The sequence below is a fragment of the Dermochelys coriacea genome, chromosome 5 (genome assembly GCF_009764565.3).
Source record: "Dermochelys coriacea isolate rDerCor1 chromosome 5, rDerCor1.pri.v4, whole genome shotgun sequence".
Classification (NCBI taxonomy): domain Eukaryota; kingdom Metazoa; phylum Chordata; order Testudines; family Dermochelyidae; genus Dermochelys; species Dermochelys coriacea.
In genome coordinates this window covers 27358910-27373550 of record NC_050072.1, presented here as the reverse complement: position 1 = coordinate 27373550, position 14641 = coordinate 27358910, and the positions used below count along the sequence as shown (strand labels likewise).

At 42.0% G+C, this 14641-nt stretch overlaps 1 protein-coding gene across 2 annotated transcripts in view; it reads left to right on the top strand.

Moving 5' to 3' along the window:
* Nucleotides 1–8587, top strand: part of GDNF (glial cell derived neurotrophic factor) — a 29619-nt gene extending 21032 nt beyond the window's left edge. For both annotated transcript variants that reach the window (XM_038401190.2, XM_043515038.1), the window contains exon 3: nt 5731–8587. In XM_038401190.2, the coding sequence (XP_038257118.1) occupies nt 5731–6215 (485 nt within the window). In that variant the 3' untranslated portion in view covers nt 6216–8587. The remainder of the gene's footprint in view (nt 1–5730) is intronic.
* Nucleotides 8588–14641: the final 6054 nt, after the last annotated feature.

Genomic DNA, 14641 nt, shown 5'->3' with positions numbered 1-14641 from the left:
TGACTTGTTACTGTTAAGTTTATCAATTAATTCCAAAACCTTCTCTAATGACACTTAAATCTGGGACAATTCCTCAGAGTTGTCACCTACAAAGGACGGATCAGGTCTGGGAATCTCCCTAACATCCTCAGCCGTGAAGACTGAAGCAAAGAATTCATCTAGTTTCTCCGCAATGACTTTATCGTCTTTAAGTGCTCCTTTTGTATCTTGATTGTCCAGGGGCCCCACTGGTTATTTAGCAGGCTTCCTGCGTCTGATGTACTTAAAAAACATTTTATTACCAGCTTTTGAGTTTTTGGCTAGCTGTTCTTCAAACTTCTTTTTGGCTTTTCTTATTACATTTTTACACTTAATTTGGCAGTGTTTATGCTCCTTTCTATTTACCTCATTAGGATCTGATTTCCACTTTTTAAAAGATGCCTTTTTATCTCTCACTGCTTCTTTTACATGGTGGTTAAGCCATGGTGGCTCTTTTTTAGTTTTTACTGTGTTTTTTAATTTGGGGTATACATTTAAGTTGGGCCTCTATTATGGTATCTTTGAAAAATGTCCATGCAGCTTGCAGGGATTTCACTCTAGTCACTGTACCTTTTAATTTCTGTTTAACTAACTTCCTCATTTTTGCATAGTTCCCCTTTCTGAAATTAAATGCTACAGTGTTGGGCTGCTGAGATGTTTATCCCACCACAGGAACGTTAAATGTTGTTATGCTGTTATACTCACTATTTCCAAGTGGTCCTGTTATAGTTACCTCTTGGAGCGGATCCTGCGCTCCACTCAGGACTAAATCGAGAATTGCCTCTCCCCTTGTGGGTTCCTGTACCAGCTCCTCCAAGAAGCAGTCATTTAAAGTATTGAGAAATGCTGTTTCTGCATTTCATCCTGAAGTGACATGTACTTAGTCAATATGGGGATAATTGAAATCCCCCACTATTATTGAGTTTTTTTTATTTTAATAGCCTCTCTAATCTCCCTTAGAATTTCATCGTCACCATCACTGTCCTGGTCAGGTGGTCAATAATAGATCCCTACTGTTATATTCTTATTAGAGCATGGAACTACTATCCATAGAGATTCTATGGAACATGTGGATTCATATAAGATTTTTACTTCATTTGATTCTACATTTTTTCCACAGATAGTGCCACTCTCCCTCTCCCCCACAACCTGTTCTGTCCTTCTGATATATTTTGTACCCCGGAATGATTGTATCCCATTGATTGTCCTCACTCCACCAGGTTTCTATGATGCCTATTATATCAATAGACTCCTTTAACATGAGGCATTCTGGTTCACCCATCTTATTATTTAGACTTCTAGCATTTGTGTACAAGCACTTTAAAAACTTGTCACTGTTTATTTGTCTGCCCTTTTCTGATGTCAGATTCTTTTTTATGTGAATGTTTCTCATCTGATCTGGCCCATACTTTATCCTCTTCCATCCTCTCCTCCTGACTAAAAACCTAAAGAATCTCTATCAATAGACTCTCCTCCAAGAGAAGTCTCTGTCCGATCCACATGTTCCTCTGCAGCAATCATCTTTCCCCCATCTCTTAGTTTAAAAACTGCTCTGCAACCTTTTTAATGTTACGTGCCAGCAGTCTGAACCCAACACTTATGATTTTTAAGCCATTCTCATGATTTTTGGGGACCCAACTCAGGACTGATGCTGCAGCTCTAGCTTCACTCACTAATACTGCTGTTGGCAGCCCTAGCTGCTGGAGTTGGACTGCAGTTCCAGCTGCCTCCAACAGAGGTTGCTCTGCCTGGGCAGATCTGAGAAGCAGTAGCCCACGTGGGCAGAGGAAGCTGTAGGGAGGGTGCTCAGGGTCAGCACCCGCTTCTTGCCTCTTTCACTCCCCTACGAAATGCTGCACTCTGCAGTCCATCCACTGCACTGGGCTCCTTACGTGGGGGTAGGAGAGAGGAAGGGACATTGTCCCTGGGCGGGGGCAGCTGGGAAGGCACATGTCCAGAGGAGGGACAGAGCAGGCAGGGGATTGAACCCACTGGATGGAAGGAGCTAAGTGGGGAGGGACTGGTCAGGGGCAGCACCTGGGTGGAGAGAGGAGAGAAGGAGATAGTGTCCAGGGTAAAGAGCTACTGAAGGTTCGCATGGGCAGGAGCAGGGAGGGTTTAAGGGAGCCTGTCCAGGGAGAGGTGGGATGAGGCCCTCCAACAGTCAGCAGTAAAGGGAAGCAGGATATGTTCAACACCACCCTTGTTTGTTTTTGTGTTTCAGAGTAAATTCAATAAAATGTACATGCTGCGCTCATGCATATACACACACAAGTGATTCACACCATGAGTTCAAAAATCAGAAAACAGACCTAAAAAATGTGATGTAAAAATAAAATCTCATGACTTTTTAAGTTGGTTTCATGATTTTTGGGGTCATTTTTGAACTTGCAGGGTTGGCAACACTGCTGATCCTAATACCACAAACCTCACATACAAGGGCTTGTTGAATTGAATGGTCCTTTCTCCTGTGTATGGACTGTAGGTGAGACTGCAAACCAGATACACAGAAGACCTACACCATACTTTGAGCTTGGAAGGAGGATTTTTAGGACCATAAATGCCCACATACTTCCCCCATGCACAGCCCTTTCACTCAGGCTCTGTGTGTGTATGTTCTGTTCTATTTTATTCTATATAAATTCTTGTATCTCATTCACCTGAGCACCTTCCAGTAGTGCACTAAGCAACATAACTAACATAGAATCATAGGACTGGAAGAGACCTCAAGAGGTCATCTAGTCCAGTTGCCTGCACTCGTGGCAGGACTAAGTATTATCTAGACCATTCCTGACAGGTGTTTGTCTAACCTGCTCTTAAAAATCTCCAGTGATGGAGATTCCACAACCTCCCTAGGCAATTTATTCCGGTGCTTAACCACCCTGACAGGAAGTTTTTTCTGATGTCTAACCTAAATCTCCCTTGTTGCAATTTAAACCCATTGCTTCTTGTTCTATCCTCAGCAGTTAAGAACAACAATTTTTCTCCCTCCTCCTTGTAACCTTTTATGTACTTGAAAACTGTTACGTCCCCTGTCTTCTCTTTTCCAGACTAAACAAATCCAATGTTTTCAATTTTCATAGGTCATGTTTTTTACACCTTTAATCATTTTTGTTGCTCTTCTCTGGACTTTCTCCAATTTGTCCACATCTTTTCTGAAATATGGTGCCCAGAACTGGACACAATACTCCAGTTGAGGCCTAATCAGTGCGAAGTAGAGCGGAAGAATTACTTCTCGTGTCTTGCTTACAACACTTCTGCTAATACATCCCAGAATAATGTTTTGCTTCTTTTTTTTTTTTTTTTTTTTTTTGCAACAGTGTTACACTGTTGACTCATATTTAGCTTGTGGTCCACTATGACGCCCAGATCCCTTTCCTTCCTAAGTGGAGTACTTTGCATTTGTCCTTATTGAATTTCATCCTAACATCTGTTACATATTTGTTCTCTCATCCTCTCTCCAGGGGGAGAAGTGTATGCAGTGGAATTCATGATTTTAAAATATATAAATATACATGTTGCTATATATTTCTGTTAGAGAAGGCAGGTCAAAGAAATGCACCTTGCACTTACAGAGAAAGGTGGTAAGATGTGGATGGTCCTCAGTTCCTGGAGGAGTTCATTCCACAGTCTTGGACTGGCCCCAGAGACAGCTCTGTCTCCAGCACAGATAAGCTTTACTTTATTGTAGTGAATTCCATTGTGCCATAGGAGTGGAGTTCTCAACTATGATCTTCATCCGGGCACTTTAGGCAGTCTGATAGATATCCTGGGGCCAGGTTAATGAGTACCTTGAAGATAAGGACTGAGAATGTGAACTTGATTCAGTATTCTGTAGGGAGCCAGTGTGGAGAGTGGAGGATAGGTCTGGTGTATGTGTGGTACCTTTGTTGAGGAAGAGATGTGCTGCAGTGTTCTGTACTAGTTGGAATTTCCTAAGTGCTGAAGTCTTTGTGCCCAGATTTATTGCATTGCTGTAGTCCAGACAAGAGGTGAATAAAGTGTGAATAACTGAGGCCAAGGCATTATTTGCCAGAACAGGACGGAATCTCCTAGCCAACCAGAGACAGTAGAAAGCATTATTCACAGATGCTGCTATGTGATAGCTTGGGTCAGTGAGGCACCCAGGAGCATGCTTAAACTATGGACTGAATTGACCAATTGTGGGTGTGTATCTTTAACCAAAGGAGACTGCACTGTGGCTGCAAACTCTTCAAAATGCTTTACTCTGCCCACCAGCAACACCTCTGTCACGCTCAGCTTTAGCTTCAACCAACTGTTCTTCATCCATGAGCTGATCTCATCTAAGCACTGGACCATCTTGGTGGTGATGGTGTGGTCCTTTGTTGAAGAAGGAAGTATACAGCTGTGTGTGTGTTTAAGGATCTGACCCTCTGAAAGCAACTTCACAGGTGGCAGTCTGCTCTGGCATCTGTGAAGATTTTGTCAACACAATCCCCTACCATCCTACCTGTCATCCAGCTGTTGAGGGGTAAATCCACAGATATCTTCCCTCTGATCCTTGCAAAGGATGCATGCCTTCAATGAACAAAGTTCTGGCACTGTGCATGAGGCAAGAACTCCTGTCGTATATTTATTTATGTATTTAGATTAAATAATAAAATACCCATACAATGGCTCCAGTCACCCTTGCACTTAAGCTATGTCTACACTACCATGGTAAATCGACCTATGCTATGCAACTCCAGTTATGTGAATAACGATGTACCTTAGGTTGAGATACTGTGGGAGGTGAACGGGAGAAACTCTCCCATCGACTTACCTTACCCTTCTTGTTGGGGGTAGAGTACAGGGGTTGACTGGAGAGCGATTTGCTGTCGATTTGGCAGGTCTTCACTAAACCTGCTAAATCGACCCCGGTGGATCAATCTCAGAGCATCGATCCTGGCTGTAGTGTAGATGTAGCCTTAGTTAAACTTTAACTTGAGCTTGTTAAAGTCCGAATTTCTATCCCACTGGAAATGCCAGAATTTCAAAATTGGTTTGGTTTCCAATTGGTATGAAAAGTTGAAATCTCAGAATTTTTCATGAAATAAAATATTCCTAAAATATTTAGTTTCAGACTATCAAAATGTTTCATTTTGATATATTGTATTTTAGCATATCAAAACATAGAAGTCAAAATGAAATGTTTCAATAATTTCCCATGAAAATTTTAACAAAATATACATTCCTGCCAAAATTTTCAATTTTGGCAAATCATTATTCTCTGACAGAAAACTCTTCCACGTGAAAATTTTCAACCAGCTCTGATAACATCATCAGCTGCATCAAAAAGTAAGCATTTAGCCAGGGGCAATAACTCAACTTGACAGCAAGTTAGCTATAGACAGCTCCTTTCTACCATTGCCATCATTCCAGGAGCATATCCTTTATCCATTGTTAGTCTTTCTAAACAGAATGATAATCAGAGGGAGCCCTTATCTACAGTAGACCAGGAAGGTCTGTGACCATTCTACAGTAGGTCTACTCATCTAACATTTTTATACCTTGTCACATTTTTCCTTCCCAGTTTTTGGACCTGCTATGTATACTTTTTGAAATAAATTGATAGAATAGCTTCCATAGTCATGACCTTGGTTGAGTTATAATATTGGTCAAGGTGTAGTGGACTTTGATTAAAACTTCTAGGAGAAATAAAAATGACCATCCACATCTAACAAACCTGTTCTCTCTTTCTTTTTCAACTAGCTAACATGCCAGAGGATTATCCAGATCAGTTTGACAATGTAGTGGACTTTATTCAAGCCACTATAAAAAGACTAAGAAGGTCACCAGATAAACAAACTCCAATTTTTTCTAAGCGGGAGAGAAGTCGGCAAAATGCAGCAGTTAATACAGAAAATTCCAGTAAAAAGGGACGGAGAGGTCAAAAGGGCAAAAATCGAGGTTGTGTCTTAACAGAAATACATTTAAATGTGACTGACTTGGATTTGGGATATGAAACCAAAGAAGAGTTGATTTTCCGGTACTGCAGTGGATCTTGTGATGCAGCCGAGACCACATATGACAAAATTTTAAAAAATTTAACCAGAAAGAAAAAGCTGGTCAATGATAAAGTGAGGCAAGCTTGCTGCAGACCCACTGCCTACGATGATGACCTTTCATTTTTGGATGATAACTTAGTTTACCATATATTGAAAAAACATTCCGCTAAAAGATGTGGATGTGTCTGATTTTTTTTTGAGATTATTACAATACTGCATTCCTACTACATTGCAAAGAACAGGACCAAGGTTCCCAAGGAAACGTCTGTTCAGAACTGAGAAAGAGGACCAAGGATGTAGGAAAACAAATGTCATGGGAGCCTGGTAGGACAAGATCCAGCACAGAAAACTGGACAGGATAGAAAAGTTGGAACTTTTAATTTCTACAGGAAAGCAAATAAAAGGCATCAAAGCTCAGGGGTGGAGTTTCACAATGGATGGGTGGAGGTTGCTATCACTATTTCATTTGACATGGTTCACTATCAACGAGAGCTGAATCAGCTAGGAATGTGCTTAAAAACACAACCTATTAAATATCATGCCTTGTTCTTATTTTTTATTAAGTTTAGTTATAAAAACAGGGATAGCATTAATAATGGTAAGCTCAAGTGGTATTAGCTTCACTCCAAGATACTGTAATAATGCTTGTTAAACGGTTATTCCAAAACACTGGAGATGCCTGATTTAACCTTATACATATACTATGTAATAAAAAAAAGTTAAGTGTCAAAATTAATCAGCTAAAGTTCATCCGGGGAAAATCAACACAAAACAGTTTCACTTACTGTTTGATTTAGGTTATTTCCAGCTCACATTTCTTCAAAACACTTAAGTATCAGATTTAATTCTTCTATTACCTCTGAAAACAAGTTGTGTTTTTAAGCACTCACTCCTAGAAGAATAATAGAAACAATGAGCCTGGCCTACACAAATGCAAAATGTGTTTCTTTTGGTTTACAAAGGACTAATGTCACTTACATAACTCCTTTAATATTTGGTCATTGTGAGTGAACAGACTACTTGATGCAATGCATCCATTCAAAGACATAAATATACAGAAGATATTTATTGAGATTTAAGTTATTGTTATTTATTACAGTTCAATAATGAGTTTCCGTTCCTTATTTATTAAAGTTTTTTTCAAAGGTGCCAAAGTGGAATGTGCTCGCAAGATACAAAGACAGTTAAGCTGGGAACAAGGGGCCATGCTTTTAAAAGTATTAACAGTTAACTTGAAAGCAAAAAAATCACTGACTTTACCTTTTTTAACAAAACCATATTTAAAATCACAAAATAGAGGGCCAAAATCTGCAATCCGTATTCATGCTGAATAACATTTGTGAATAACTTCCATTACTACCCATATAAGTTAGTGACACTCCACATGAGTGCAGGTTGTAGAATGGGGGCCATTATTATCAATTTGTTAGAAAAAATTAATTATATTAATATTATAATATTGATGCAGTTTCTCTCACAAACACTTCTGCCAACTGATCTCATAACTATGATTGACAAATGAAGATTAATCACACTTTTGTCATTTTAATTTCATGATATATTTGTTTTTTCTTTCCATATAGAAAAGGTAAAATCCCTTTTTGTAGTTAGTTCTGGATTTAATGTAGACTGAAGGTAAACAAACTATTTTGTTAAATAACCAAAGTGTTTTATGTAATTTGCTGGAACATTACAAGATTAAACTGGCATAGTAAAAACCATTTTAAGTTTTCATCTAAGATACTGCTTTAAGGTGAAGGTGGTTATGTATCAAGGGGATTAGCACAAATTATGAAGCTGGAGATTTATTTATTAAAGATTAGCAGAAGTGTATTTATACTAGACATAATAGACAACTGAAGTGAAGACCTGACTCCCACAAAAACAATATCCAACAAAGAATCTACTGAACAACAACAATTAGGATCATAACTTATCCGATCCATGCAATGGCTCCATACTTATTCTGTTCCTTTTAAATGTATGGAATCTGCACTGATACTAGTGGGGAAGGTCCCATGTTTGCAGGGAGAAAGAAAGGAAAAACACAAAGATCCACCATCATGTGGCTTAAAGGAGAATTTTGCCCTAAATCAAGTTTCTTCACTAAGGTCCCAATCCTGCAATTAATGATAAGTGAGCACAGTCATCTTCATGGGCTCTGAATTCAGAGCAATCCACCACATGCAATCAATTGCAGGATGACAGTCTAAGGCCCCACTCCAGCAAAGCACTCAAGATCATGAATAGTCCCATGGAAGTCATTAAACACGTGTTTAAGTGCTGTGCTGGGTCAGGGGATTAACCACTGTGTTGGGCAGCGTACAGAAGTCAAAGCATCATCCGCATTACTTGCATAGTACAATCCTGGCTGTGTGATGAGTCAAAACTCAGCAACACTGTGGTTAGCTTAGGCTAGCTTTGAGCACAGAAATTATAAGTACTTTATCACTTGCTATGGTACTTCATTGATGGTTGACAGCTTGCCTCAAGCAACAGCCTAAATAGGTTTTAATTATAGCAGGTCACTATGTTCAAACTACAAAGGGTAAAGTTTGTGATTTTTTAAAAAAAACTTATCAAGAACAGGAGTATGTTTCTCTGGAGGATTTTACTTCACCTACAATTTATGTCTCAGTTATTTGTGTTAATCAACCAAAGTTCTTTACAGACTTTATTTTTGTACAATATCCATTTTATAACTTTTTACAAAATAAAACTCATTTCTATTGTTGTATGGATGTTTATACTTCTTGCACATCCAACCTTTTCAGAGAGCTATGATCTTGACCTTTTTACAATCCAGAGGGAAAATCCCAAATGAAGGCAAATTTCTATGTGGAAATCTCCTCATCCATTGTACCCATTCTGAACTGTTTCGGAGTAGCAGCCGTGTTAGTCTGTATTCACAAAAAGAAAAGGAGTACTTGTGGCACCTTAGAGACTAACAAATTTATTTGAGCATAAGCTTTCGTGAGCTACAGCTCACTTCATTGGATGCATTTGGTGGAAAATACAGAGGGGAGATTGATCAGACATTGGAAGGGGATGCCAAATACACATTAGTCAAACATATTGAGGTAAACTAATCTCGCCATAGCTTCAAAAAAGCGAGTGTAAAGACTAGCATTTTGTGGCCTATGGCACACACAGCAGGAAAAGGAAAGGTATATCACACACTTTCCTGCTGTAACATGTTACTCAAACAGTTTCTAGCCAATCCTAGCCTGTGGCATAGTCCATCTGTGCAACCTGCTACAGTCCAACAACTAATATGTGACTTTCCTTTTGCTTTACTGGTGTGCTACTAAATCAGCCTTGCAAGATTTCATTCACCATGTCCAAGTAATTTTTCTTTTTCTTGATGGGAAAATACAATATTAAGATTTTCCATTATCTTCAGCTACCAGAGGAAAAATAAAGGGTGAGGGTAGATTTAGTGCCTGGGCTGGTAAATTTTCACAGCAGTTTGCCTAGGTTACATTAAATGCTACAACTCCAATCATCATCTGTAAACAGAAGCAACCAAGGCAGGGACTGCTTCACTGGGAGGAAAGGATAAAATGGGGCCAATCTCAGATCACCTTTCCCCCCCCGCCCCAATACTACCTGGATATAGAATTGTACAGAGGAGATCACCTTACACTGAGGGGCACTAAGACCTAGCCAGTGCCTCCTTAGAATCATAGAATCATAGAATATCAGGGTTGGAAGGGACCCCAGAAGGTCATCTAGTCCAACCCCCTGCTCAAAGCAGGACCAAGTCCCAGTTAAATCATCCCAGCCAGGGCTTTGTCAAGCCTGACCTTAAAAACCTCTAAGGAAGGAGATTCTACCACCTCCCTAGGTAACGCATTCCAGTGTTTCACCACCCTCTTAGTGAAAAAGTTTTTCCTAATATCCAATCTAAACCTCCCCCATTGCAACTTGAGACCATTACTCCTCGTTCTGTCATCTGCTACCATTGAGAACAGTCTAGAGCCATCCTCTTTGAAACCCCCTTTCAGGTAGTTGAAAGCAGCTATCAAATCCCCCCTCATTCTTCTCTTCTGCAGACTAAACAATCCCAGCTCCCTCAGCCTCTCCTCATAAGTCATGTGCTCTAGACCCCTAATCATTTTCGTTGCCCTTCGTTGTACTCTTTCCAATTTATCCACATCCTTCCTGTAGTGTGGGGCCCAAAACTGGACACAGTACTCCAGATGAGGCCTCACCAGTGTCGAATAGAGGGGAACGATCACGTCCCTCGATCTGCTCGCTATGCCCCTACTTATACATCCCAAAATGCCATTGGCCTTCTTGGCAACAAGGGCACACTGCTGACTCATATCCAGCTTCTCGTCCACTGTCACCCCTAGGTCCTTTTCCGCAGAACTGCTGCCGAGCCATTCGGTCCCTAGTCTGTAGCGGTGCATTGGATTCTTCCATCCTAAGTGCAGGACCCTGCACTTATCCTTATTGAACCTCATAAGATTTCTTTTGGCCCAATCCTCCAATTTGTCTAGGTCCTTCTGTATCCTATCCCTCCCCTCCAGCGTATCTACCACTCCTCCCAGTTTAGTATCATCCGCAAATTTGCTGAGAGTGCAATCCACACCATCCTCCAGATCATTTATGAAGATATTGAACAAAACGGGCCCCAGGACCGACCCTGGGGCACTCCACTTGACACCGGCTGCCAACTAGACATGGAGCCATTGATCACTACCCGTTGAGCCCGACAATCTAGCCAGCTTTCTACCCACCTTATAGTGCATTCATCCAGCCCATACTTCCTTAACTTGCTGACAAGAATGCTGTGGGAGACCGTGTCAAAAGCTTTGCTAAAGTCAAGAAACAACCACCCCACTTCTCCACCCCACACTGATATGTGGCCTTGAGAGAAAACTGCAGAGAGCAGGTTGCCAGACTAGCAGTAAGTAAGTGACTTTAGGCTTGGGAGTTGTTTTTGTTTTTTTGTTTTGAACTTGGGTGGGATTTTTCATACTGGTGTAGTGTGGATTTTTTTCTTCTTTTGTCTGTGGCTGCATTTTTTTTTCTTTGACTATGTCCCACACCCAGCACAATGACATTTTGGCTCAAACCTCAGCCAGCATCATGATCCACAGATACAAATCTTCCCCCTGCCCTCTCTGCTTTTTTGGGGCTGTTTGGGCAAGTTTTTTTGACCAGTGTTGTTTTGAGGATTGTTTCTGGCAACCCTTATTCCCTTTGGAAAGAGAACTTTCTATAGTTTTGACTGGACTTTCTATGCCCTGTGCTGACTGGCTGTTTGCACAACTCTTTCTCTCTCAGTCTCTTTGCCTCAGCTTCACTCTCCACCTGCCCTGTCTCCCTCACTCCCCTTCCCTTCAGTGTCCTCTCTCCCTTCCGTTTTCTTTCTATTTAGTTTATCCCTCCTAAGTAAACACGCTTCCTCCAAAACTGAGGCACTAACATGACATATGCTGCCATTACATTGTTCACTCTGCTTGTATGTTAGGCCTTTTCCCGCGCCCTGTGTCTATCTTGTCTATTTAAATTATAAACTCTTTGGGGCAGGAATCATCTACTGTTCTGTGTTTGGACAGTGCCTAGCACAATGAGGCCCCATGCTTGGTTGGCCCTTAGGCACTATCCTAATAAATATAATTAATAACATAATAATAATAATTAATAATAGGACAAAGGATTTTACATAAGGCTTTGTGCACTGGTGGAAACCACAAGATAAGGGAGGGTCCTATTGTTTGAAAAGTGCACAGATGAGTTTAAAAGACCTAACCAAAACAATACACACACATTCTCTTCATACACAACATACAGGTGTCTAGGTTTCATTTCACAAACAGCAATGACATACTGTGTGTCTCTAGTGTATATATAGAGCAGTACAGCCTCTAGGACACAAGTGAAATTAGTTGTAAGTAGGTTGCAGTAGTCAGAGATCTGCATTTTAAATGCATAGTATTCAAAGATATTGTACATCTGAAATGAAATTCCTTGTAAACTTCCCAGAGATCTGACAGCACAGGACATTAGCCATGCAGAAAGGGAGAGCTATGCTGGTTACAGCATGGTGGAACGTAGCTCACATAAACTGCTTGGCATGGAGACTGTTGGCAGCTCTACATTCAATAGAGATCATGCACTTTCCCAAGAAAGTGGGAGTGCAGTTTTCAGGGTACAACGTAGACCTTAGATGTAACAAAGATGAATCATTGACCTTTATCAGCCTCACGTCTGCCTTCCCATTAGGGCAATGCTGTAGTTCTATGTTTGGCATTAGCAGGGGTCAACAGTTGACTACTAAAATGGCTGGTGTTAGTTGATTTGCAAATTGCACAAGGCAGTTCAGTACACTTTTCCCACTCTTACCAATGAAGAGATGAGCCACCCTTGGAGGTATTAGAGCCAGTGTTGCTCCAGTGTGGCTGGTCTCTCTGGCCAGAGCCAGAATCCATTCTTGAAAGCTATAGAAAGCATAAGAGAACTACATACAAATTAATTGTACTGCTGTTCAGAACAAAGTACTGGAAGCCAAGACTCCTAAATTCTATTCTTGGCCTAGCCACTGACTTGCTGTCACTTAACATCTCATTTGCTGATTGTTAAAACAGGGATCAAAATGTTTACCTATCTCGTGGCATGTTGGGTGAGATAAAGCCCTTTGAAATCTTTGAATGAAAGGTTGTGTAGAAGTGCAAAGGATTTTAAACAATACTTAATAAACACACATTCATTAATACTAATTACCAACACCAGGAGGGCCAATAGCTTTTTAGGTAGAAGGAAAAAAATAGCAATGGTGAGTTTTAGAAATTGATAAAAAGGCATAATATATTTAGCTAGGTTAAATCACTTTAAGAAATAAACCACATAAATTAACCATTTTAGCTTGCTCTGGCTATTGCTCTGGCTTTTACTACAGGGATGTCTGAGAGACTTTGGTTTTGGGGGTTCATTTGATTGACAGGAAAACTTATTTTTTTGCATTAGTTAATATTGGGCTGGTTGACACACAGCGTTAATAGGCTTGGTACTGTGAGGTGATAAGTCATCCCTGAACTAGGGCCCGATTAAGTCACATACATTAATGAGTCAATTCTTGTGCTAGGCTCCTGCCAATCTACAAGCCAGGAACTGGGCCTATAAGCCTTGCAGGACAGGCTGTTCAGTGTCACTTCATGGCTTGGGACCATGGGCAGCGTGTTGCATAGGCTGGGGAAGGCTTTGCCTCCCCAAACAGCTCGAGGTGGCCTCGCCCATGCTCCTCCCCGAAGCCCCCTCCTGCTTGCCCTTCCCCCTTGGCCCCAGCCCAGGCAGGCTGCTCCTCTCAGAAAAGCATGCTTGGGGGGCGGGGGCGGTGTTGGAGGTTGCCCGGCCTGTGCTTGGGTGGGGCTGGGGACACTGGGTCTGGGGAAGCTGTGTGCCGCCCTGTGCTCAGGGCAGGGGGGCCATGTGCTGCCCAGCGCTTAGCGGGGCCGTATGCCACCCGCCCAGTGCTCTGGGTCTGAGGCGGCAGGTGGCTACGAGGAGCAGGGGCTCTGGTGGGAGAAGGGAGTGAGTTCTCGGGTGAGGGGGCAGGGCTGACCGGGGCTAGCCTCCCTCAGCCGGCAGTTCACTGTCACCCATGCTTGGGGACTCTCCTCTGCCTGATAGTGGTAACAGATTCCACAAGCCTTAGCCTGCTCCAATCTTGCTCTTGCTTTAGCCTTGTTCAAACCACAGTCTACATTCCTAATTCCAGCTCTGACCCCGGAAAGAAAAAGCCCAAGAGACTGCCCACAAGAGAGCTATGGAGGCAAGGGACAAAGAACAGGAGGAGAAGGAAAAAGAGAGGAAGCATGCACTGGAGATGGAGAAGGCAAAGGCTCAGCAGAATATACCAACAAACCCTAGCAATCCTTCTCCAGGTACCACTTCCCATCCCAGAAAGTTCCCCACCTACAAGGCAGGCAATGATACCGAGGCCTTCTTAGAAAACTTCGAAAGGGCCCGCCTTGGGTACAGCATCTCTACAGACCAATACATGGTAGAGCTGAGGCCGCAGCACAGTGGACCCTTAGCTGAGGTGGTGGGTGATATGCCTAAGGAACACATTAACAAGTATGAACTGTTTAAAACCAAGGCGAGAGTCAGAATGGGGCTAACACCTGAGCATTCCTGTCGGCGGTTCAGAGCCCTAAGGTGGAAACCAGACGTGTCATTTACCCAACACGGCTACCACATTGTGAAAAATTGGGATGCCTGGATATCAGGAGCAAGTGTTAAATCTCTAGAAGATTTGCCCTTCCTGATGCAAATGGAGCAGTTTTTAGAGGGTGTTCCTGAGGAAATAGAAAGGTACATCCTAGATGGGAAGCCCAAAACTGTAATCGAGGCTGCGGAGATTGGAGCCCAATGGGTGGAGGTGGCAGAAAAGAAAAAAAACTGGTCATAGTTGGAGTGAGTACCAGAAGGGACAACCTCAGACCTCACCCTATTACCGGGGGGCAGCCCAAGGCCCACTCCAGACATCTTATCCAGCCACACCGTTCTCCAGCAACCCACCTCGCCCCAGTGACCCGTCAGCTGAACAATGTTTTAAATGTAACGAGCCGGGGCATGTAAAGGCCAACTGCCCCAAGAACCCC